Genomic DNA, 24,896 nt, shown 5'->3' on the forward strand with positions numbered 1-24,896 from the left:
TATACATACAAACACACATTCATGATAAAACATACATGTTTGTCATTGCTGTAATTTTTAAAAAATTATTTCACTGCGATTTTAAGCCGCTTTCTTGCGGTGGTTCTGAGGCGGCGATTTTTAAACTTACATTAGCCCCTAATTTCACCCTATCCGGTATCCTTATATATCGTCCTCCCGAGGCGGCAGCATCCAAATGGGTCACAAATATGTCTGAACTCATCGGTCCACTGGCTATGAGAACTGCCAACTTTACTATTCTAGGTGATATAAACCTGCACTTAGAGGATGAGAATTGCTCCTTGGCCAAAGTTCTTATAAATGACTTAGCAGCTATTAATTTAACCTTAAAGAATTCCGGTCCTACACACCGTGCAGGGCATCTGTTGGATCCCATCTTTTCCAACCTCAATAACATTGAGACGCAGTCTGCCCAGCCTTTGCCTTGGTCCGATCACTTCCTGATTAAATTCAATCTTCAGGTTGACATATCAAACAACGATAACACACTTTACCCACTCAGCTCATAAGGAAATGGAAACAACTTGATATTGACAGCGTCAATGCCCGACTGGAAAAACATCGCCCTTGCACTAAGACTAGTGTCCAACAGCTCTCCTCCACAGTACAAAACTGGCTTCTTTCAGCCATTGATTCCATTCTGCCTAAAACAAAGTTAAAACAAAACACCTACTGCTCTCCTGCACCTTGGTTCGATGATATTTTACAAAATGAAAAAACTAAATGTAAGAATCTCGAACGTCAATGGAGGAGGTTTTACTTACCTGCAGATAAGGAAAAATATAAAATTCAGCTAACAGCTTACCAAAAACAGTGTAGCAAAGTCAAAGCAGAATTCATCTGCACAAAAATCACAAATGCTTTAGACAACTCTAAAACACTCTTCAAGTTAGTTAAAGAGCTGGCGGGATCCAATACGTCCCAACCTCCACCTGAGCTAAACAAAACGCAATGTGACATGTTAGCCAACTTTTTTATTCATAAAGTTGATAAAATCCACCAAGACATCAACTATGCTGCCAATGAACACGACTTCACTCCTGAAGCGACCCCCAATTGTTCAGCACATACGCCAGTAATACCATAGGTATTACTGATTGCCCTTCCCTGGCTGATACATCTTTTGCCACACTAGATAGTTGGCCCCTGCTGAACCCTGACATGGTTCAAGGGCTACTAAAAACCATCAAATCGGGCTCTCCTAGAGACCCACTGCCATGTTCAATCTTAAAACAACTTAGCAGTAACGTTCTAACTACAATTACCGATCTCCTTAATACGTCGTTACTTGAACAAACTGTACCCAGTGAATGGAAGCATGCGATGATTCATCCACTCTTAAAGAAAGCTGGCGCAGACCCCAACCTGCCAGCTAACTTTCGCCCAATATCATTGCTACCCACCTTTGCTAAGTTATTAGAGAAGCATGTTCATCGTTGCCTTACAGATTTCATCACCACTCATGATCTGTTACCATCTCACCAGTCGGGATTTCGTGCAGGTTTTTCCACCGAGTCTACATTGCTAGGGGTGACCGAAAACATCCGTCGCATGGTAGATAAGGGCGAAACAGTAGCACTTGTGCTACTCGACCTCAGCGCGGCATTCGACACCGTGTCGCATGCGGTCCTCGCCCAGACTCTCCACTCCCTAGGCATTCGCGGGGCAGCTCTTAATTGGATCAGATCACTATTAGAAAATCGAACGTTTCAGGTATTTTCGCAAACTGCCTGTTCTGATACAAGGACATTTAAACACGGAGTACCTCAGGGCTCCATTCTTAGCCCGTTGCTTTTTAATGTTTATATGAGTCCCCTGTCCAAGATTGTGGAAGACACTGGGCTTTTAATGTTTTCTTACGCTGATGACTCTCAGCTGCTTTTTTCGCTATCAGCAGCAGACGCTGACAATTCATCCTCCCTACAACTCGGACTTAGTAAAATCGCCGGTTGGATGCAGAAAAACTTTCTAAAACTTAACGGCGAGAAAACCGAGTTAATCGTGTTGGGTAAAAACAAAGATCTTTGGGGACCCCAACACTGGCCATCTGAAATGGGTACCCCCCCAACCCCTGTCGCGCATGCCCGCAACCTGGGAGTCATTATTGACGACTCACTCAGTCTACACCAGCAAGCAGTAAAAACTTCATCCACCTGCTTCGCCATATTGAAATGGCTTAAAAAGATCTGCTGGATGTTACCTGAAAACACCAAGAAAACAGTTGTCAACGCCCTGATCACATCAAGATTAGATTATGGCAATGCTCTGTACCTGGGGGAAAATAAAGCTACTGTCCGCAGGTTACAGTCAGTACAGAATGCAGCAGCCAGACTACTCTGGAAAATTCCCATCACTACTCCAACTACCAAATACATTAGGAAACTACACTGGTTAAAAATTGAAAATCGGGTCAAATTCAAATCCCTATGTTTCATGCACAGGATTTCCACCAATACCGCCCCAAAATACCTACAAAGCCTGATGCGCCCCTACCGTCCCTCTAGATCTCTTCGGTCCTCTACGGCAAATAATTTTGAAATCCCAAAGATCAAGTTGTCACGCATGGGTGGCAAGTCCTTTTCTTTTCTAGGACCCACACTTTGGAATTCAATGCCACACACATTGCGGTCTGAAACAAGCTACATCAAATTCAGGAAAGCCCTAAAAACATGGCTATTCAACATCTAATTCCTGTAACCGCATTGACACTGGGATCTGTCGCGCCGGGAAACCCTTTGTTGGGTAGCTGTGCGCCATATAAATGCAAACAAATAAATAAAATAAAATGTCAACACACAGAAACAATGTACCACTGACTCAAAGGCACCACACATACAGGCACACAATCATGATAACACATACTCAGTCACACACAAACTGTAACACAGACTCAGAGGCACACACATGCACAGATACATGGCCAAGCAGACACAGAAACCTACGGTAACAGAGAGGCACAAAGGCACACACCACCCCACCCTGCAGCCGGGGGAGCGTGTAGCGCCGGCTCAGTTTAAGCCTCGTCTCTTGGCGCTCTGCCAGCCCAGAGCTTTAATCTTTTCTGAGAAGTCCAATTTTGTCTGTGACTCATGTCAGATCTGGTGGAATAAAACAGAGCAGCAGAGAGCCAATCCCTGGATACTGTGTGCACAGAGCAGAGCGGTGTGCCGCAGACAGCCGTGCTGTGTGCTCCGTGTATACTGTACCGGGAGCAGTGTCCCGTGCACCGCAGGTACAGCAGTGCACCGCAGGTACACCAGTGTGCTCCATATACAGCACCGGGAGCAGTGTCCTGCGTGCGGTATGTACAGCCGTGCACCGCACGTACCGCCCACAGAGAGGCAACCTGCATATATAGGTCAGAAAGCAGCATTCTCTATATGAAACACCCAGACTTCTCTACGCGCGTACACACACACGTGTATATATATATATATATATATATATATATATATATATATATATATATATATATTCACTGAAAAACACAAAGGCTAAAGTGACACTATAATTAAGTGTTTATACGAGATAAAAACTAAAGTTAACAAAAAAAACACTTCAGTTCACCAGTTATAGTTTTGTGAACTAAGTATATCGTGCGCCCTGCCACTCACCGCCTACGACCGCTCATATCAGTTCATTCATGCATGCTAAATGACATCATCGATGACATCACAGGTGGAGTTATCCATAATACTGCTTTTCACATTACTCCATACAATCTTACATAATTTTAAAAAAGAAAGTTTTTGGCACAGGGTCTATAGTTATATACAACACACAGAGTTACTATGTTTACAGGTGCACAAAATGGACCCAGCATAAGCCTTAGAGGCAAGCATGGCTGCACGTGTGGAAAGTTATACGCTGCATCGTTTAGAAACCAGTAGAGTTTAAGGTGCGAAGAAGGTGAAGGCGGAGCGCACCTGATACGGTTTGAAAGGTGTTTATTTTGAGAAAGTCGATACCAATATGAATAACGATTCGTTCATCTATAAAAACGAAGTCACATCTTTATGGACAAATTCGCCCGTTATGAACTCCAAGTCAACCCCGACTCAGATATACGCAGTCAGGCAGGCGCCGAAACCCAGGCCCAAGGCCACTGATTGACAGGTCACAGATGGAGTGGCACGTAGCCGGCAGACAAACGTGCGAACAGGAAATCCCAGATCAATCCCACAGATGGGAGATTGGCCCCAAAAAAGCACACATGGCCAGAGGGGTATTCCCGTTCCCAAAACAGCATAAAGTCAGATGCCACATGAAGTTAGGAGCACTTAGCCAATCAGCACACAGCACACACAGTACATGCAGTAATCATACGCTCCCCATGCCGGACAGCTGGACACGTTACCCACTGGCCGCATGGTGTCCACGCGGAGTCCAGACCCACCTGGATTCCTCATTCAATACATTAATTTATGACTCCAAAGGCAGCGGCTCACATTCCTTACCAAAAAAGGATCGCCGGAACCATTTATGGCTTTCAATGAAATGTATAAAACCCATTTCAGATCAATTGTACGGTGAGACCGTCCTCAGACCCTACGCCTGTGGCTGTTCTCCCGCCACACTGTTTAATTAAACAAACCGTTCCCGTTGCGTCAAACGCCGCTCGTCTCTTGTTTTTTCACGGTATTTCATGTTCGAGAAACAGAGGCATGTTTAGAGGAGGGTTGTGGCTTAAAGCCACAGCCTGTTTCAAAACATCTGTGAGAAGAGCCAAAGCTGCTGTTGACAATACATTATCCAAGCTGTGGCTGTCTGGGCACGTGCCCATGATACATAGTCATGATACAGCGCCAGAGGCAGATGCTTTGTAATCAGGATGTTAATGAGGTGCGAATGCTTTATTGTGGAACTTCACTGGATGTTCCGAGGCGCCGCGGACTGTGGAATAAGGTAGACTGTAGGGTCAGGTACCTACAGGTGTTTAACTCCGAGGGGAGTTGCATGCATGCCTGGCTGAAAGTGTCTTATCAGTGGTAAGTGCACACCTGTCCACCTCTTGACTTCAAATTGTGGGACATCTGAACTCTTTAAAAGGGTAATCCTCTTAAGGTGACTGGAGTACAAGCTCTTTTTTTGAGGGGGTTCAAAAAGGGAGTGACCCCATTAAAGTCTAGAGAGTCATGTTGTTTGCCAGGTGGGTGGATACCAGCAAAAAGAGGGTCACATCCACCATTATCCTTAATCGGAAGGCCTATTTTATTATTTTCAGTATTGCAGGACTACTGCGAGACCAACTGTCTGGATATACCTAACTTTTAACCCCTTCTTAAAATGCTTATATCTTAGGAACAGCTGAACAGAATCTCACCAAAACAATGCTTTTTGAGTAAAGTTAATTATTTTTTCCAACTTCGGTGTATTTCCGTTCAGCCATTTTTTCTGTATCGGAGAAAGAACATGGGAAATCCGCGTTTTGGGACAGCTCTTTTGCTTGATTCTTCCTAAACCCCACCCGGGGCGACAGATAGGTGCGTTCCATAAAGGAGCGGACGCGGGTGAAAGCCTTTTTGGGAACATTTTGTGCAGATTTGTCAAATGTCGCCAAAGTGATTAGCATAAAAAGCTCTTCCTATAGAAACTCTGGGCAAACTGCAAGTACGCAGCGGAGACTACCGCTGTGTAATAAATACATGTATATTTTATAGTCGCCAGCAGGTAGTTATGGACCAGTTCAGCTGCTGTGTTGAAACTTTCGAGGGGATCTGTAAAATGGGGGTCCCAAAACGCATTTTTCCCATGTTAATTTCCATCGAGATTTTAGACAGCTACAGGCTGAACCACTGAACGGAATGACACTAAATTTGGCAGAAAGGTCGCTGTTGATCCAGAAAGCGACCATTTTGTTAATTGGTGTAAGTCTGTTCAGTAGTTTTTGCGATATTAAGGGAAATCCATATTTGGAGACCTAGGGATGTTTAGGCTCCGTGAACCCTTCCTGATCTCGTGCTGAGATCTGATTGGCTGCCAGCACTTCAACCAGGAAGTGTTGACAGCCATCTTGGGACTCGGTTTACTCGTGGGAGAAAGACACCAATCTAAGACTTCCTGTCTCGTCCACAGGACTCTGATGAAGAGGGACTGGAGACGTGTGTCCCCCGGTCAGCCAATCCCCTTCTAGTTAATGGTCAACTCCAACAAAGCGCAGCTCCGGGGCGGACCTCAAGGGAGCCACGCCTGGGACAAAGACCTGCTGAGGCTCAAGGTTCAGGGGGACCGCCTTGAGATCAGACAAGATCTCAGGAACAGTGGGATCCGTACAGGATCCCACCAGCCACAAAACCTGGAAAGCAGCTCAGGAAGCAGAGCCAAGAGTGGTCGGGAGGAGCCCTCTTCCTGGACACAGAAAGTGGTAGAGCTCCTGTGGGTGTGTACGCCACTGGACAGGAGAGCTCCTGTGTCTGTGAACGCCACAGGGCGGGAGAGCTCCTGTGTGTGTGTACACCACAGGGCGGGAGAGCTCCTGTGTGTCTGTGTATGCCACTGGACAGGAGAGCTCCTGTGTCTGTGAATGCCACAGCGCGGGAGAGCTCCTGTGTGTCTGTGTACGCCACTGGACAGGAGAGCTCCTGTGTCTGTGAATGCCACAGGGCGGGAGAGCTCCTGTGTGTCTGTGTACGCCACTGGATAGGAGAGCTCCTGTGGTTGTGTACGCCACAGGGCGGGAGAGCTCCTGTGGTTGTGTACGCAACAGGGCAGGAGAGCTCCTGTGGGTGTGTACGCCACAGGGTGGGAGAGCTCCTGTGGGTGTGTACGCCACAGGGCAGGAGAGCTCCTGTGGGTGTGTACGCCACAGGGCGGGAGAGCTCCTGTGGGTGTGTACGCCACAGGGCAGGAGAGCTCCTGTGGGTGTGTACGCCACAGGGCGGGAGAGCTCCTGTGTCTGTGAATGCCACTGGACAGGAGAGCTCCTGTGTCTGTGAATGCCACAGGGCGGGAGAGCTCCTGTGTCTGTGAATGCCACAGGGCGGGAGAGCTCCTGTATGTCTGTGTACGCCACTGGACAGGAGAGCTCCTGTGGGTGTGTATGCCACTGGACAGGAGAGCTCCTGTGTCTGTGATTGCCACAGGGCGGGAGATCTCCTGTGTGTGTGTAGGCCACAGGGTGGGAGAGCCCCTGTGTGAGCCACAGGGCAGGAGAGCTCCTGTGTGGGTGTGTACGCCACAGGGCAGGAGAGCTCCTGTGTGTGTGTGTATGCCACAGGGTGGAGAGCTCCTGTGTCTGTGTATGCCACAAGGCAGGAGAGCTCCTGTGTGTGTGTACGCCACAAGGCAGGAGAGCTCCTGTGTGTGTGTACGCCACAGGGCGGTAGAGCTCGTGTGTGTGTGTGTATACGCCACAGGGCAGGAGAGCTCTTGTGTGTGTGTACGCCACAGGGCGGGAGAGCTCCTGTGGGTGTGTACGCCACAGGGCAGGAGAGCTCTTGTGTGTGTGTGTGTACGCCACAGGGCGGGAGAGCTCCTGTGGGTGTGTACGCCACAGGGCAGGAGAGCTCCTGTGTGTGTGTACGCCACAGGGCAGGAGAGCTCCTGTGGGTGTGTACGCCACAGGGCAGGAGAGCTCTTGTGTGTGTGTACGCCACAGGGCGGGAGAGCTCCTGTGGGTGTGTACGCCGCAGGGCAGGAGAGCTCTTGTGTGTGTGTGTACGCCACAGGGCGGGAGAGCTCCTGTGGGTGTGTACGCCACAGGGCAGGAGAGCTCTTGTGTGTGTGTACGCCACAGGGCGGGAGAGCTCCTGTGGGTGTGTACGCCACAGGGCAGGAGAGCTCTTGTGTGTGTGTACGCCACAGGGCGGGAGAGCTATTGTGTGTGTGTACGCCACAGGGCGGGAGAGCTCCTGTGGGTGTGTACGCCATAGGGCGGGAGAGCTCCTGTGGGTGTGTACGCCACAGGGCAGGAGAGCTCCTGTGGGTGTGTACGCCACAGGGCAGGAGAGCTCCTGTGGGTGTGTACGCCACAGGGCGGGAGAGCTCCTGTGTCTGTGAATGCCACTGGACAGGAGAGCTCCTGTGTCTGTGAATGCCACAGGGCGGGAGAGCTCCTGTGTCTGTGAATGCCACAGGGCGGGAGAGCTCCTGTATGTCTGTGTACGCCACTGGACAGGAGAGCTCCTGTGGGTGTGTATGCCACTGGACAGGAGAGCTCCTGTGTCTGTGATTGCCACAGGGCGGGAGATCTCCTGTGTGTGTGTAGGCCACAGGGTGGGAGAGCCCCTGTGTGAGCCACAGGGCAGGAGAGCTCCTGTGTGGGTGTGTACGCCACAGGGCAGGAGAGCTCCTGTGTGTGTGTGTATGCCACAGGGTGGAGAGCTCCTGTGTCTGTGTATGCCACAAGGCAGGAGAGCTCCTGTGTGTGTGTACGCCACAAGGCAGGAGAGCTCCTGTGTGTGTGTACGCCACAGGGCGGTAGAGCTCGTGTGTGTGTGTGTATACGCCACAGGGCAGGAGAGCTCTTGTGTGTGTGTACGCCACAGGGCGGGAGAGCTCCTGTGGGTGTGTACGCCACAGGGCAGGAGAGCTCTTGTGTGTGTGTGTGTGTACGCCACAGGGCGGGAGAGCTCCTGTGGGTGTGTACGCCACAGGGCAGGAGAGCTCCTGTGTGTGTGTACGCCACAGGGCAGGAGAGCTCCTGTGGGTGTGTACGCCACAGGGCAGGAGAGCTCTTGTGTGTGTGTACGCCACAGGGCGGGAGAGCTCCTGTGGGTGTGTACGCCGCAGGGCAGGAGAGCTCTTGTGTGTGTGTGTACGCCACAGGGCGGGAGAGCTCCTGTGGGTGTGTACGCCACAGGGCAGGAGAGCTCTTGTGTGTGTGTACGCCACAGGGCGGGAGAGCTCCTGTGGGTGTGTACGCCACAGGGCAGGAGAGCTCTTGTGTGTGTGTACGCCACAGGGCGGGAGAGCTATTGTGTGTGTGTACGCCACAGGGCGGGAGAGCTCCTGTGGGTGTGTACGCCACAGGGCGGGAGAGCTCCTGTGGGTGTGTACGCCACAGGGCAGGAGAGCTCCTGTGGGTGTGTACGCCACAGGGCAGGAGAGCTCTTGTGTGTGTGTACGCCACAGGGCGGGAGGGCTATTGTGTGTGTGTGCGCCACAGGGCGGGAGAGCTCCTGTGGTGTGTACGCTACAGGGCGGGAGAGCTCCTGTGGGTGTGTACGCCACAGGGCAGGAGAGCTCCTGTGGGTGTGTACGCCACAGGGCAGGAGAGCTCCTGTGTGTGTGTACGCCACAGGGTGGGAGAGCTCCTGTGTGTGTGTACGCCACAGGGCAGGAGAGCTCTTGTGTGTGTGTGTACGCCACAGGGCGGGAGAGCTCCTGTGGGTGTGTACGCCACAGGGCGGGAGAGCTCCTGTGTGTGTGTAGGCCACAGGGTGGGAGAGCCCCTGTGTGTGTGTGTGTACGCCACAGGGCGGGAGAGCTCCTGTGGGTGTGTACGCCACAGGGCAGGAGAGGTCCTGTGTGTGCACGCCACAGGGGGGGGAGAGCTCCTGTGGGTATGTACGCCACAGGGTGGGAGAGCTCCCGTGTGTCTGTGTACGCTCCTGTGTCTCTCTTCAGGTCCTTAGGAACAGAGTGCGCACCAGCCCTTCCGGCCTCTGGTCCTCTTCCAGTAAGGCCAGCTTTGAGAGACAGGTTGTAGTTGTTCCCTGCTTTAAGCTTGAGCCAGATGTTCCCTACAGCTGGTAGGTAAAGAGTTCCACCTCGAACCCTGCCTGGCACCGCTTCCTGCCTCGGTCACAAGTTTCCCAGCGAAGGGTTTGGTGGTCAGTGCTCTGGTCAATGCAGACCCCATGAGGACCAGAGGGGGGTCCCTTACCCCGCAGGTGACGCGCTCTCATGAGACAGACCGGTGCTCTGTTCACAGCCGAACACTACAGCGACTGTGCAGGCCACATTCAACCGGAGTCGCCTGCTGGCCTCCCACACCCTGGGGGGGCTCCAACCAAAATATAACTGGATGAACCGAGGAGTCTTCTGGGGCTGGAGCCAGGACAAGGCGCGTCGGTCACATCTGACTGAACCTCAACAGACCAGTCACACACAGTGGGAGGGCGAGGGGCAGGTACGTGTCATGGAGGGCCGCCCATGTGTCTGGGGGGTGTCCCAGCACCAGTCCTGGATTTTATATAAGAGTCCTTCCTTACTTTCCAACATATATTGGTTCATGGCCATTGCCTGTCTTCCAAAGCTGCGGAGAGGAACTAATCATATCCCTTCACTACACAAACACCGGAGACACCAAATGTGCCCCCAATGCAGACTTCAAAGCACTCTCAGAGTGCACCCACCCAGCCCCAATACACTAAAGCCTGTCTGGGAGGCGGTCACACCTCCCTGTGACAGGAAACCTATTGTCAGGCCTTCCCCTGCTCGAGCCTGGCTCAGCAGCAGGAGGGCAGACTCGTGTCTGTGGCTGACAGCATCCATTTTGTGATGCCCAGGTCGAGAAAGCTGGTACCGGCTGTTTCAAATAAGTCCCTCTAGAAGGGTGGAATCACACCTCCCACACCAGTTACTGGCAGTGAGGTATGATTTCAAGGTGTTTGACACCAAACACAACATGTTTCTTAGCAGCATTTACTGCAAGGCTGTAATACACTTAAATATATATGTTTGGCTGCATCACAGAACAACCCCAGAGAATTGTCTCGGAAGGCTGCAGAGGGACTTTGCTTATGCATGAACAAACTCTCACATAAAACCCAGCAGCCTGTCTTTATGATTGATAAGGCCTGCCATAGGGGCGACTGATAGGTTTATATGTGCAGTGATTTAAATAGATATAGTGAACCTATATCTTAAGCAAGTGGTGAAGCACCAGCTTACACAGGCTGCAGTAGCAGGCTGGTCATGTCAATTTGGATGGCCTCGCAGGGGTGGGATAATACATGCTGCAGCCCCTGGGAGGCCTCTGGGGTACCTGTGCCCTGGGTACATGGTGTTCCATATACTAGGGACTGATAAGGGTCCCCCAGTATCCAATCAGGAGTGTACCTAATGTACATGCAATCAGTTTACAAGAGAAAGCAGCTAGGCTGGTGTTAAAAGGGGTTCCAAAGACAACCGGTAACCAAAGACCCCTTTATGTTGCCCGGCGGTATCGCCTCTATGACCCACCAATATTAATCAATGAAGAAGCAGGCGCTGGAGACTGGAAGGCGGGAAACGAGGATTTTATTCTCTCCGGAGGAGAACACATCAATTCAGACAGCAAGTATCGTCACGAGGTGCTCTAACCACATCTCTGAGGCCTGGCCTCTTATACTGGAGTTTACGACCTTTATTACACATAACACATTCTCGCAATATTTTAGTACTAGAAAGAACATCCTCGGAATCTCCCCTTCAGCCCCGTTCCCACATACATTTACAGTCGGATTCCCCACCCCGGTCACAACAGGTGATAGTTGTCACACAGCAGGGCATTCCGCCGATTCACGGAATGCATGGGGTTGATCGGATCTCATGGGGTGGGGGCTTTGATCGGTTCGGGGGTCTTTTGATGGGGAGGGGAGGCTTCCTACTGTACGGGGTAATAAACAGTATCCGCAGAGCCAGGTGGCGGTCTGGGAACAGGGAAGACAAGCGGGGATACAGGAAAAGGGGGTTTGCATCAAAAGGGTTTGAGGCCATGAAAGGAATGAGGGGAGGTGTCGCGCTGGGAACAGGATGGGATTCAGTGGTGAAACTGCGCTGGAGAGGGGTTTATGACCCAAGACATGAGAGAGCGGGGGTTGTCAGTGTGCGGGGGAATGCTCGTGAGGTTAAGAGAGAGAGAGAGAGAGAGAGAGGCGCTGGCTATCAGCGAGGGGCAGGGAGGCCATGGCATTCAAAATGGCTGCCGCTTACGCGCACGACTGGGCTCGAAAAGGGGGCAAGATGGCGCAGATAATGTTCACCAAGATTGTATTCATTTTTCACAGTCCTCCCTTTAACATTTCCAAGACATCTTGCTGGCCTATTTCCTATCTACACCTATATGCAGCAATCACAAGTAAGGGAGAGGGGACTTAGGCAAAGGAACTGCGCATATACATCATTTTATAAACATCACATTGAAAAATCTCATCATCTAGTAAGCGGGTTCATTGTTAAGTTGGTTGCAGGAAAAATCATCATAATGCAATATCAGACTAGAATTACACAGTGAGGGCGTCGGGTACAGATCATAGAATAAGAACTGGTGAGTTATCATATAAGTAAGTCCTTTGTATACGGCGGGTGCATAGTCAGTCCAATGGCGATTGGGAGAGAAAGGAGATACAGTAAAAAATGTCAGAGTTCTCGTTGTCCTTTGTCGTCTTCTGTCAGCACTGTTGAGCATCTGGATTACCTATCAACAGAAATGTTCATGTGGATTGAGTCGTTGGAGGTCTGCGGGCAGGGGTACTTTTTGTTTTGTTTCGCCAGACCCCATAGGAGCAATGCGTTACGGTTTTGGAACAGGTGCACTTTCTTTTGTAGCGCAGAGCATTGATTTGCAATAAAAATGCGATTGTTCCAGAATTGTGAGATCTGTTCGTGTCTTGAGTCTCTGTGATGGGCATTTCCTGTTGCTTCCATCATCTTCAGGGTGTTTGGTAGCGGGCAGAACCACAGACTTTGTTTATCTTTTCTTCGGGGGCGACCCTTGGTGGAGTTCTAGGTCACCGTTCTGGGGTTTAACATAGTTCGTGGTCTATTTAGTCGGAGCTCCCTCCCTTCTGACGCAGGGAGTACTCTTCTCTGGGTAGCTCAGTAGGATTTGGAGGAACTTGGGAGTTCGGATGGAAAGGTGCGGGTGTGAACAGTCCTTATGGTAGGTCGGAGGAGGAGGGGATGGAGCAAGGCCAGGTCGGGAACAGATCAGGGGGAGGCGGAGAGTTTTCGACAGGCGAGTCCGTAACCATGTTCAGAGAGCGGGGGCTTTTGGCACACGTTGATCATATAGCAGGGGCTTCAGGTCAGCCCTTTCCTTAGCTTTGTCTGAAACCATGCCCCGTCCGGTGTCTCCTTACTGCTGTGGTCTCGCCTCGGCCTCCGTCGCTGATGTTCCACAATCCGCTGTCAGGCCGCGTGCTCCCACATCCGGTCTCTTTCTCCTCCGACAGTGATACCCTTAAATGAGTTTTGAAAAGACAGTCTTTAGAGATATTGCAGAAGAAGGTAATTACATAAGTCTAATTCTCTCCCAACACCAAGCAACTGGGGTAAGCACTCGCTACATTGGAGATTCTTGCGGCTAGCGTATAAGCAATTGATGATGGGTTTGCTGGATTCCTTACAACTTCCTTTTGTGGCTAATTCTTTGGCGCTATGATGGTCATTACGTTCATTTGTAATAGGTACGAGGTCTGGTACTCATGTATTGCATAAGTCTATTATAGTAGATGTCAGTTCTTCTGGTAGAGACCTATTTCCCTAGTACGAGTCTTGCAAGGCTAGGCTGGTCTTCAGGGCCTTGTATTTTACGAAAAAGTGTAACGTGCTATTCACCATAGTCTGATAGGCATCCTTCTGAGGGGTGAACATAGGCTAAACAAGTTTGCATTACATAAAAACATTTTATTATCAACCAGGCTTACTGCAACAAGTTCTTTCGATTTTTCAATCTAATTTTCAACTTTGCACACATCCTTCTAACTTTCTATATAAATCCTCGCAACCTGGTTACTACAAAAAAACTCGGGAGGGGTGGTTTGAAACAATAATTATTAAACTTATCCTCCGGGAAGGAGGGATCTTATGGAAAACGATGAGGAACACAGCGAATCGGAGCAAGGGGCATTCTTCAAGTCCTCGTTCAGGGTGGCTGATACCAAACTGGGGGCATTTTGGGCAGATGGGGGTGTCTCGATCATTTCTTACAGCTTGGGGTACGGAGACAATTTTCAATGGGAATGGTCGCATTACCACAGACACATTTTATCATAGAGGCCACTGACAAATAGTTCCCTGAGGGTGGGTCAAATTTAGGGAACCTTAGTCGTCTTACCTGTCCCTTTCCTATCGGTCAATTTAATTTTCATCCATATTTTAGCAGAAAGGGAGAGGTAGTAACGTGGTGCCGATACAATTTTATTTAGGACAAATTTGTGCAAATACTTGTAGTATTTGGGGCCAATCAGGAGGCGCACCAGGCTCGCCAATTAGGTGCCAGTTGCTAGGAAAAGGGAAAGCGTGGAGGGGTGGAAGAGTGAGTGAGAGACAGACAGAGACAGAGAGAGAGAGATAGAGTAAGAGATAGAGAGAGAGAGACAATAGGCAAAACAGTACACATGGGACATAGAGAATGACCGTGTATTGTTTGGGCTATTCAGTGCGTTACCCGACGTTTAGGCGTTTCGGGTCTGTGTTAGGAGGTAGAAGGCATGCAGTTTCGGGACAGAAGAGCATTAGACCAGGTAAAAAGGCCGTGAGAGCGTCCTCATTGCGCCGTTTTGCAGCGCTAGTCCGTCTTCATGCATCGGGCGTGACGTGGTTCCAGATTCCTTAGGATACTCTAATCGGGATTCTAACGTAACCTGCAGAGGGAAAAAGGAGGGAAAAGGGGGGAGTGGGAGGACAACATTCAAACACATCAAATGTATGGGCACGAAAGTCCTTTACTTACTGCATACTCGTATTCATCTCTTCGGGATATAATCCCTTAGGGTTCTGGTTTCCTAAAGTCATGGGGGCAGGTAATGTGATAGGTTGTTCATGGGGAGGTTCGAAGAAGGCATTAAGGATCGTGTGTAGTGAAACGTTAAAAAAAGAGAGAATCAGAGGTGCCTAGCGTGAGGTACCCGGGTTTGTAGATGTATCCGGCCTTCGGGATCCCTAAATCATCCCCAAAGCTGTGATGTTCTAAAGCATACCAGTTCGTCGTTCAACCCTGTACCTTAGTACCTTCGATTACCATATCTTTATAACAATTTATCAATCACCCCGATTTACTTTACCCATTCCCAGAAGTCGAGGTCCTTCTTCAAACGTTAGTTCCTGGGCTTAGTCGCATATTTTGGAGGCAACGTATCATACCTTTGATTCGATCATTAATCCAGGGCCGAACAACCACTTCTTCAGATAACCTTAAAAAGAGGAGCAGAACGGTTGCACAGAAAAACCCTCCCACCGATACCCACATTTACAAAAGTATGCGATGCTTATTCATAGTTGTTAAAACCTTTATTTGCAGAATTATTCAGTACGTGAAATGTGAGAGCGTAATTCATATTTTGGTCTGATATGTCGTCGATGGAAGCACATACAGTAGGGGGTTATTTTGTAGCACAAGAACATGTAAAAAAGGTCTAATTAATTATTTGCAAGTAACCAAAAAACATTTCATTGCGTGACGGAGAAATCAGGGGCATTTCAGTTCATAAATGGAAACACAGTCGAGCTCATCGTAATCACATTTCCTAGATATATACCGTGGGTATGCATCATAAGCGACGTTATGTATCAGTTACAACAAATATCGAAAATAGATTGTTCATTGAAATCAACATTTTACGGAACCCTTCTTAAATGTTCGCCAAGTGAACCCTCCTCCCTTTAACATCGAGTGCGCAATGGTTCGTACATATATATATATATATATCTTAGTACATCAAGTTTCATTAGCTAAGGAACACCACGAGGCATTCGTTAGTTTCCATTGATACCAGCGCCATTTTGGGCGAGGCCGGTTTAGTCCGGAAGTAGCATCAGGGGCAAAATATCCCCGACAATTGGCGGTTTGGACCAGAGTCCTTTTCGGCAGTTCAAAAGAAAGCTGTGCTAACAGAGGGGCTGGTGGTGTGGACTGTCAATCAAGAGAGGGAGGGAGTAGAGTCTTTCTTACCGGGTCATGTTGATGTTCAGCCGGAACTTACTCAAGTTCGTTAGCCCATAATGTTCCTGGGTGGTTCAGACGGAAGCTGATGCAGACACGAGAGCACCGCCATCTTGTTGCTGTGCCGTGGTTATTTCATTTGAGATCAATGCAACTGTTCCTCACCGGAAGCCTGAAGGGGTCGAGGGCCCTTGGGACTTTGGTAGAATCTTCAAAGTCGAGGGGATGTTTGTCGATGGTGGGGGCTTGCGCCCAGGTGGGCAAGTGCCCGAGTTGCAACTTTGGACAAAAGTTATTCCAGCGGCCTAGACCCGCCTTTTCGAGGGCCCAGACGCCATTTTGAGATCCTTGTGGCAGCCACCTTTGCCGTATCCATCAGGAGTGGAAGGAACTTCTTGTGATGGCGGAGGACAGAGCATCATGCTGCTGGAGCTGGACATTTTTGGTTCGGGGCGCCAGGGTGCAGCAGTGGAGCCTTCGTCTGGGGAGGTGAGAAAAGGCTCGTCTGTGCCGCCTTCCTTTCCCGGCGCATCCTACGCCGTCCCTTGGAATCAGGGGCGCACATGATGACCACCCTACACCCCTGATTCCGACTCTTGGGGGACCACTGTACATCCGGTGCTCCGCAAATATGCCCGTCGGACATTGTATGTCCTGTGCTGCGTAAGTATACCAGCCGGGTCTTGTATGTCCTGTACTGAGAAAATATACGAGGCGGGCATTGTATGTCCTGTATTACGGAAATATACCAGGCGGGCATTGTATGTCCTGTACAGCGCAGGTATATGGCTGCCGTCCGGCTGGAGGACATCGGCGCCGGACCAGGGCAGGGAAGCCTCCTACCTGTGGAGGTGGAAGAGGCTCGTCCGCATCGCCTCTTCCTCCCTACCCACCCTGCATCCGTTCGATGGAGGAATTCGTGATGGCCGGACCAGAAGATACGAGGGAGGGGGTCATTTGCAGCCGCCCCCTCCCTACCTGCGGCCCGGGGGACGCCATCCCTGGAAGGGCAGTATGGGAAGACCATTTCATTTGCCTGCTTGGTGGAGCCTCCAGGACCTTCTCGCCAGCAATCTCCTTTTTGGCCCATGGTTGCTGGCAGGCCCCGCCCCACACGTGCTAGGTGTTCCGGATGGGCGGGACCATCGAACTGTTACATTGGAGGACTTCCGGAGTGAGCATAACACGTTTTGTATTTTTCCTATCAGTAAAGTTTGTTTTAGTGAGAGTTCTACTAGTTATTCTATTTACCGTTGGTTGTGTGTCTTCTTTACCGTAATTAAATCCTAAGTTTATATAATAGACGCTTGGCTTCCTTGAGTCTTTTCTTTAACGGGGGGTTGTTTACACTGACCTGCAGTTGTGTTTGTTTTTCAGAGTGGGGGAGCAACAGAGAGCAATCAGTCCCAGAACTCTAACATGTCGTTAAAATTGGCCTGACGAAATCTGTGCCACCGAGCATAATCAAACGGGGTGGTCCTGTCTGTTCTGTCTGCACTAGTCTGATTGGTTTTTATCTCACGTCTTTTTCCTTTCTGTCGGTCCGTCCTTTCTGTCAACCCTCCATTCTTACCTATGCTTTGCAGAGTCGGGCATTGGGCTTTCCAGTGTCCAAGACATTTACAGAAAGCACATTGGTTTTGTTTTAAATCTGTCCGTCCTGTGCGTAATGTCGGGGGATTACCTTCGGGTCGTTGTGTTCCGGGGTTGGCTTGTCGGCACATCCCTTTACACCGTTCGCTTTTCATGTCTACTCCTCGGGGCAGTGCCATCGCTGGCCCTTCCCTTTGCCTACTAGACGTTTGGAGGGTTATCCGTCGTGTCCCCTCACCTTTTCTGAATTCGTCGCCTTCCCTTTGTTGCGTGGCTTCTTTGCGCCACATACCGAGGCTATCGAGCATAATAGGTGTTGTTTCATTCCTACGAAGGGCTATTTCTACTGTTTCTATTTTGTCGAGATCAAAGGATCCTCTCAGTGGCCACTGTTTTTCTCGATCCCTTTTTGTATAATTATGCCACAGTTCACTATAGGCTATAGCAATTAATCCATGCTTCATGAACATGTCCTTATTAGGGGTGCCTTCCAGCGGAGCCGGATGGTTCATCTCTAATAAGCGGTCCGGGTTAAACAGGCTACTGACCAGTGGGGAGAAGACAGGCATGACGGATCACAATGGGATAATAGTCAGCACTACCTATCTTATCACTGCGCGCAAAGACTAGACAGAATATTTCTATTCTACGTTGTTTGCACGTAGTGAATACCTCATGAACCAATTCTGAGCAATCAATTCAACGTTAGGTCAAAAATAAAAAATCAATATGGTCAATGGGGAGAATAAGTAGGCTCGCAAAGGTTCGCGTCACCTACCCTTTCACTATCTGTAAAGAGGGGACCTAATCTTCCCTGTTTTCAGACAGAGAATCTCCAGAAAACAATCTATAACAGTTAATCAATGGGGCGAAGGGGCAATTGTTCAGTGGGGGAGAAAAATAGGTCCGACGGGTGCGTACCTATCCTTCGCTGTTTATAAAGGGAGAGCCTGTTGTTTTCTCCGTTTGTAGACAGTGAATCTCCAATAAATTAACAAAGAGTAATACTAGTATTTTCACAACAATTATCAATTTCTTTCAATTATCTATCACTTTCGCAATTCGTCGTGTTTACACGACCTTACCCGGACCGCATGGACAGTTTCTCGTCTTCCGAATCCAGCGCCCGATCGTCCTCTTCTCTTCGTACTTCTCGTGGCACTCCTGATGGTTCCCAGTCAGGACCGCAGATCACTCGAGAGAGGTCTGTTCGGAACTAGTGAAGTTCGGATGATCGGCTGTCAGACGAGGGTCTATCGGACAGGGTACCTTCCGATCGTTGCAGTCGTTCACTCTGTCGTCAGGACCTCTCCCACTGGATCCACGAGTCGCTGATGGGCCCCACGTTTGGGACGCCAATTGTTAAAAGGGGTTCCAAAGACAACCGGTAACCAAAGACCCCTTTATGTTGCCCGGCGGTATCGCCTCTATGACCCACCAATATTAATCAATGAAGAAGCAGGCGCTGGAGACTGGAAGGCGGGAAACGAGGATTTTATTCTCTCCGGAGGAGAACACATCAATTCAGACAGCAAGTATCGTCACGAGGTGCTCTAACCACATCTCTGAGGCCTGGCCTCTTATACTGGAGTTTACGACCTTTATTACACATAACACATTCTCGCAATATTTTAGTACTAGAAAGAACATCCTCGGAATCTCCCCTTCAGCCCCGTTCCCACATACATTTACAGTCGGATTCCCCACCCCGGTCACAACAGGTGATAGTTGTCACACAGCAGGGCATTCCGCCGATTCACGGAATGCATGGGGTTGATCGGATCTCATGGGGTGGGGGCTTTGATCGGTTCGGGGGTCTTTTGATGGGGAGGGGAGGCTTCCTACTGTACGGGGTAATAAACAGTATCCGCAGAGCCAGGTGGCGGTCTGGGAACAGGGAAGACAAGCGGGGATACAGGAAAAGGGGGTTTGCATCAAAAGGGTTTGAGGCCATGAAAGGAATGAGGGGAGGTGTCGCGCTGGGAACAGGATGGGATTCAGTGGTGAAACTGCGCTGGAGAGGGGTTTATGACCCAAGACATGAGAGAGCGGGGGTTGTCAGTGTGCGGGGGAATGCTCGTGAGGTTAAGAGAGAGAGAGAGAGAGAGAGAGAGAGGCGCTGGCTATCAGCGAGGGGCAGGGAGGCCATGGCATTCAAAATGGCTGCCGCTTACGCGCACGACTGGGCTCGAAAAGGGGGCAAGATGGCGCAGATAATGTTCACCAAGATTGTATTCATTTTTCACACTGGGGTCCTGGATAGCAGGATCCCAGCCAGACTAGGCCAAAAACTGTGAAACATCAGCAAAAAGTGGGGGTAACCATAAGAAGCAGATCCTACTCTCCTACAGTGTGCACCATGTGCCCTGCTGCTAGTCCTCTCTCTGTGTCTACTGGCTAGAGTATCAAGCCATATTGGAGGTATCACTGTGTCTCACGTTTAGTTTCAATCACAAAGATGCCACCAGCAGTGAACACGTGACCTAAGGGGGGGACACTGGTGCCCGATCATGCCATGACAGAAGCATTTGTTTGGTGTTCGGAAATGGTTTTTCCATCATGAGTATTTGTTTTTACTTCACACATTTCGTAAAATGCTAGCGTCACCCTGCGAAGCAGATGTAGACTCGCCCTTCGTTTGGCTGTAAAGATGTGTGAAGCCGGGCCTGTATCCGGAGAGGCAAACACCCCGCTCCAACCCCCCCCCCCCCCCCCCCCCCCCCACCCCACAAGGTATCAATATTGGACAGAGACTCACCCCAGGCTGGTCATGGCTTATGGTTGTCTGTTCTTCATTTTTAAGTCAAACAAACCAGGGACAGACAGTATCTGTTGAGCTGTCAGTCATTCTCAGCTGTGAGAGCAGTGTGATACAGACATCAGTGGTGACCAGCAGGAACCGGTCACATTAGGACGTCACTCACAGGAATCTCAGAGACCTGGAGGCCAAAAACCTGAAGGTGCGGAGGAAACCTTGGGACATTTCAGGATCATGAGATGGAAGAAAAGACTGTGGAGGTCTGATGGACAGACATCAGACATGGCCAGGCTGGGGAGGTCTGTAGGGACAGACATCAGACATGGCCATGGTGGATGCCTTTCTTATGCGAGGGGTAACCAGGTACCGGTCCCCTCAATGCAGGAGCTGTTTACAGACAGACGCCACTGCCCTAAGATGCAGACTCCATGCAGTGCAAAACTGAAGTGTCCAATGGGGGTCAGACGCCATCTTCACTCTCTCAGTAGTTTATAAAAACAAGTATTTGCAATGCGATAGGTCGTGCATTTTCGAAGCTTTGACCTATTGGTATTGTAAAAGACAATGCCTTTTATTATTGCAGGTCTTTTAAACCCATAAACGGCATTGGGCCTGAGTCACAGAACTAACTTAAGACAAAACCCTAAACTTACTACCATTTTGGTATTCACAGAAGGCACTTACTCATTTCGGTATTCACAGAAGTTAGGAGTCCTAACTTTACTACTCCTAAACTGAGAAAAATCCTAATGTTAAGACTTTCGGTAATCACAGAAGGCATTTAGGAGTCCTAAAGTTTGGACTCCTAACTTCTGTGAATACCGAAATGAGTAAGTGCCTTCTCTGAATACCAAAATGGGAGTAAAGTTTAGGATTTTGTCTTATGTTAGTTCTGTGAATCGGGCCCATTGTCATTTACATTGCCAATAGCTCAAAATCTCGCAATTGCGAGACCTATTGCATTGGAAAGCTGAAACAGAGAGCGCAGTGTCCCTTAAGTGGGCGCCGTGATCAGCTTTCATGTGAAAAAAAAATTTAAACAGTGTGATCCCGAGCCCTCTGTATGACCTGACAAGGAGTAGTGTGCCTATGAACTAAATCTCCGTGAGTTGCATTAACGAGAAACAGCTATGTGCATTACAGACAGGCCTCACCCAAGGGCAGCTTCCCACTGCATGACTTAAGCACCCCGCGGTCTGGACGAGGCGAGGATCAAAGAAAGTAGTGCTCATCGACTGATAAAGCAGACGTGTAATGACACAAGTAAAAGGTCCAGTCGTTAAGAGAGGTTACAAATGCAGACACGGCGGTACCAAGGACGGACTAAAAAGCCTATTCACAAATGAAAAGCAACAATTTCGCAAGGACAGTGACAGGAGCCAATTGGAAAGAGGGGCGGGAAATGGGCGGAGCTTCTATGCCATACCTCAATACAGCATGCCTCGCAGAGCAGCGCCTGCGCTCCCCAGGCTCGACCTAAAAATATGAGGTTTGTGATTGGAAAACAACGCATTTCAGGAGTAAGAGCCCGCGTCCATACAAGGAGATCTGGATGGAGGAAGGCAGCGCGGAGCAGCAAAGAGTGCATCTGGGGTACAAGGGGGTGCAGGAAAAGGGGTGCACGATGTGTGCATGTCTGCCTCATCCGGGGTGCAAGGGGGGTGCAGGACAAGGAAACATTTACAAGTCATTAAAAACCATAAACTGTTCAAATATACAAATTAGCATCACAAATAAATCAGTAAAAAGAAGCAAGAAGACGAAGGCCATCAACCATCAGACACCTCAAGTTAACTTCTAAAGACCAGGCCCGACCCATAGAGCCTTCAATGTTATAGAGTAGTGGGCCGACTACTTACAAGATTCCAGGGCACATTTCACCTCATAATCAATCCTCATCGCCCCCAAGACACCTTGACATACATAAGGCGTCGACATGTTTAGGTTCCTATATGCACATGAAGCTAAGATTAAATATGAATCATTTCATATTACACTTGCGTGCAAAGCAACGCGTAAAGTGCGACAGTGCAATATTCAGTCATGGTAACACCAGGACCCAAAAGCGTGAGATAGGGAGCCGATGAGTCCTGGTTCTCCCTAGCGGCCCGCCATGACAGCGCAAGTCTTCAATGATGTGAGGTTAACATAGCCTTACGCTACGTGCAAAATTACGAGTAAAGTGCAACGGTGCTGGTGATCAATGATGGGGGGATCAGGACCCAATAAGGCGGGATAGGGGGTCGTTGAGACCTGGTTCTTCCAAGCACCCCCTCCCCCCCATAACATGGGTAGATTCCACAGACTCGGACAGCCTCTCTTGGCTGACCATACTGTTGTAGGACAGGTGGACGCGTGCCTAGGTGTAAATGGTGGAGCCCACCCTGGGGTAGCACCTCACAAGGGTCAAAGGTCGCCTTACCTTGTAGGTCAGGTGGACGCGTCTCTAGGTCAAAATGTTGGAATCCACCATGGCATAGCACCCCACAAGGGTCAGAGGTCGCCTTACCTTTGTAGGACAGGTGGACGCGGGCCGTGGTCGGAAGGCTCGACAGCACCCAACAGCAGCACCCCACAAGGGTCAGCAGGCGGAGCACCCGGCGGGCTGCCATGACACCCGTGTCTGCGCATGAAGCTGGCTGCAAGAGAGAAGAGGGTTACACAGGAGGTCCATCCATCACAGAGGCAGCCAATACAGAGTCAGGCATCACAGAGGCAGCCATTACAGAGGCAGGCATCTCAGAGGCAGCCATTACAGAGGCAGGCATCACAGAGGCAGCCATTACAGAGGCAGGCATCTCAGAGGCAGGCATCACAGAGGCAGCCATCACAGAGGCAGGCATCACAGAAGCAGCCATTACAGAGGCAGGCATCACAGAGGCAGCCATTACAGAGGCAGGCATCACAGAGGCAGCCATTACAGAGGCAGGCATCACAGAGGCAGGCATCAAAGAGGCAGGCATCAAAGAGGCAGCCATTACAGAGGCAGGCATCATAGAGGCAGCCATTACAGAGGCAGGCATCACAGAGGCAGGCATCACAGAGGCAGCCATTACAGAGGCAGGCATCACAGAGGCAGGCATCACAGAGGCAGAATTTACTTTTCAAGTTTTCTTCAGTCCCCGGACATTAATCCAGGGATTGATAGGCCCTGTACAGATGTTTTTCTTACATACAAATGTTCAAATAAACATATACATTCAGATAACAAAGGTCTGCACAAATAAATATTTACATTTTGATTCATTTTGACGGAATCTGAATACGTAATGTAAAGCCCTGGTATGAGGGAGTAAAATATTCAAGAAGATAAACATACAATATCTGAGGGGGTCACCTGGTATGTGATGTAAGTGCTCCAGCATTGTGGGGCTGCAGTTAATGAGAGGGTGTAGGATAGAGATTGATGGCATACGGGAGGGGCGGTGGCAACAACTGGCTAGGTAGAACGGTTTCCTGGGGGGTGGGGGGGTTAAGGTTTTGTGAAATGCTCAACTTATTTAGGAGCCAAGGGTAATTGGGGTCCTGAGCATGATAATAATGAGGTCTCTTTAAGGTCTTTAGTTCCCCAGGAGAGCATTAGTGCTGCGGAGCCGCCTCCTTGCTCCTGAGATGGGAGGTGTTTATCAGATGTGGGGAGGGCTCGGTTCAGGGCTTTGGTAATAATCAGACAAGGCCGCCATCTTGAAGAGGGATTTTGGCGCTTGGAATCGTGCATAGCAGCAACCATCACCATGAGGGCGGCCATCTTGAAGAGGGGTTTTTGAGCTTGGGATGGTGGATAGCATTAGCCATACCCATGAGGGCAGCCATCTTGAAGAGGGATTTTGGCGCTTGGAACCGTGCATAGCAGCAACCATCACCATGAGGGCGGCCATCTTGAAGAGGGGATTTAGAACTTGGGATGGTGGATAGCAGTAACCATCTAGCTGCTGCACCATGACAGCAGCTGTTGGAATGGGTAAATACGATGTCATTGAATACCGTGACATATGCAGGCCCAACAACGGCAATACCAATAAATGCAATCTCAATGTATGCCATAACTTGTGCCCATATGAGAATGTCAATACCCATAAATACAACATCAGTGTATGTCATAATCTATGCCTACACAACAGTGATATAACCCGGCAGAAGCAATGTTAATGTAGGCCATAATCCATGTACAATGGTGTTACCAGTAAAAGCAATGTTAATATACGTCATGATCTAGGGATGCATAACCATGCCGATATCGGTAAAAACAATACCAATGACACTATGACAACTGTTCACACGCAATTGAGAATGTCTATAAAAATGACACCAGCTACTGCCATATGTTTCAGGAGTCCAGTGAACTGGTGCCATTGCTGTCGGATGTAGCCAAGGTGACCCCCCTATCAACCCCCAGTTAGAGATACATGGCAAGGTAGGCCCTGCGACCTGCACCGATGCCTATCGAACAACAGGTCACAGGTGGGGTCTCTCTTAGCCCAAAGAAACACGCACGCCCAGGGAAAACCCTGATCGATGTCACAAATAGATAGTTCATGCTTTATAAAATCGAATTAAATAAATAAAAATAAATAAATAAATTTTAAAAAGTAGCCATCTTGAAGGGGGTTTGGAGGTTGGAAAACTAGATAGCAGTAACCATCTAGCTGCTGCACCGAGGACCGCTCTGAGGACAGTTATCTTGAAGAGGGGTTTTGGAGCTTGGAATGGTGG

The 24,896-nt window shown here is 49.5% G+C and overlaps 1 protein-coding gene across 1 annotated transcript in view; it reads right to left on the reverse strand.

The window, feature by feature from the left end:
- The window catches only part of LOC147684281 (semaphorin-3F-like), a 310,126-nt gene that overhangs the window by 167,282 nt on the left and 117,948 nt on the right, over positions 1–24,896 (reverse strand). Inside the window, exon 2 of the mRNA XM_086940139.1 lies at positions 22,693–22,822. Within this exon, the coding sequence (XP_086796265.1) occupies positions 22,693–22,795 (103 nt within the window). The 5' untranslated portion in view covers positions 22,796–22,822. The remainder of the gene's footprint in view (positions 1–22,692; positions 22,823–24,896) is intronic.

The sequence above is a fragment of the Lissotriton vulgaris genome, chromosome 10, assembly GCF_964263255.1.
Source record: "Lissotriton vulgaris chromosome 10, aLisVul1.2, whole genome shotgun sequence".
NCBI classification, from domain to species: Eukaryota; Metazoa; Chordata; class Amphibia; order Caudata; family Salamandridae; genus Lissotriton; species Lissotriton vulgaris.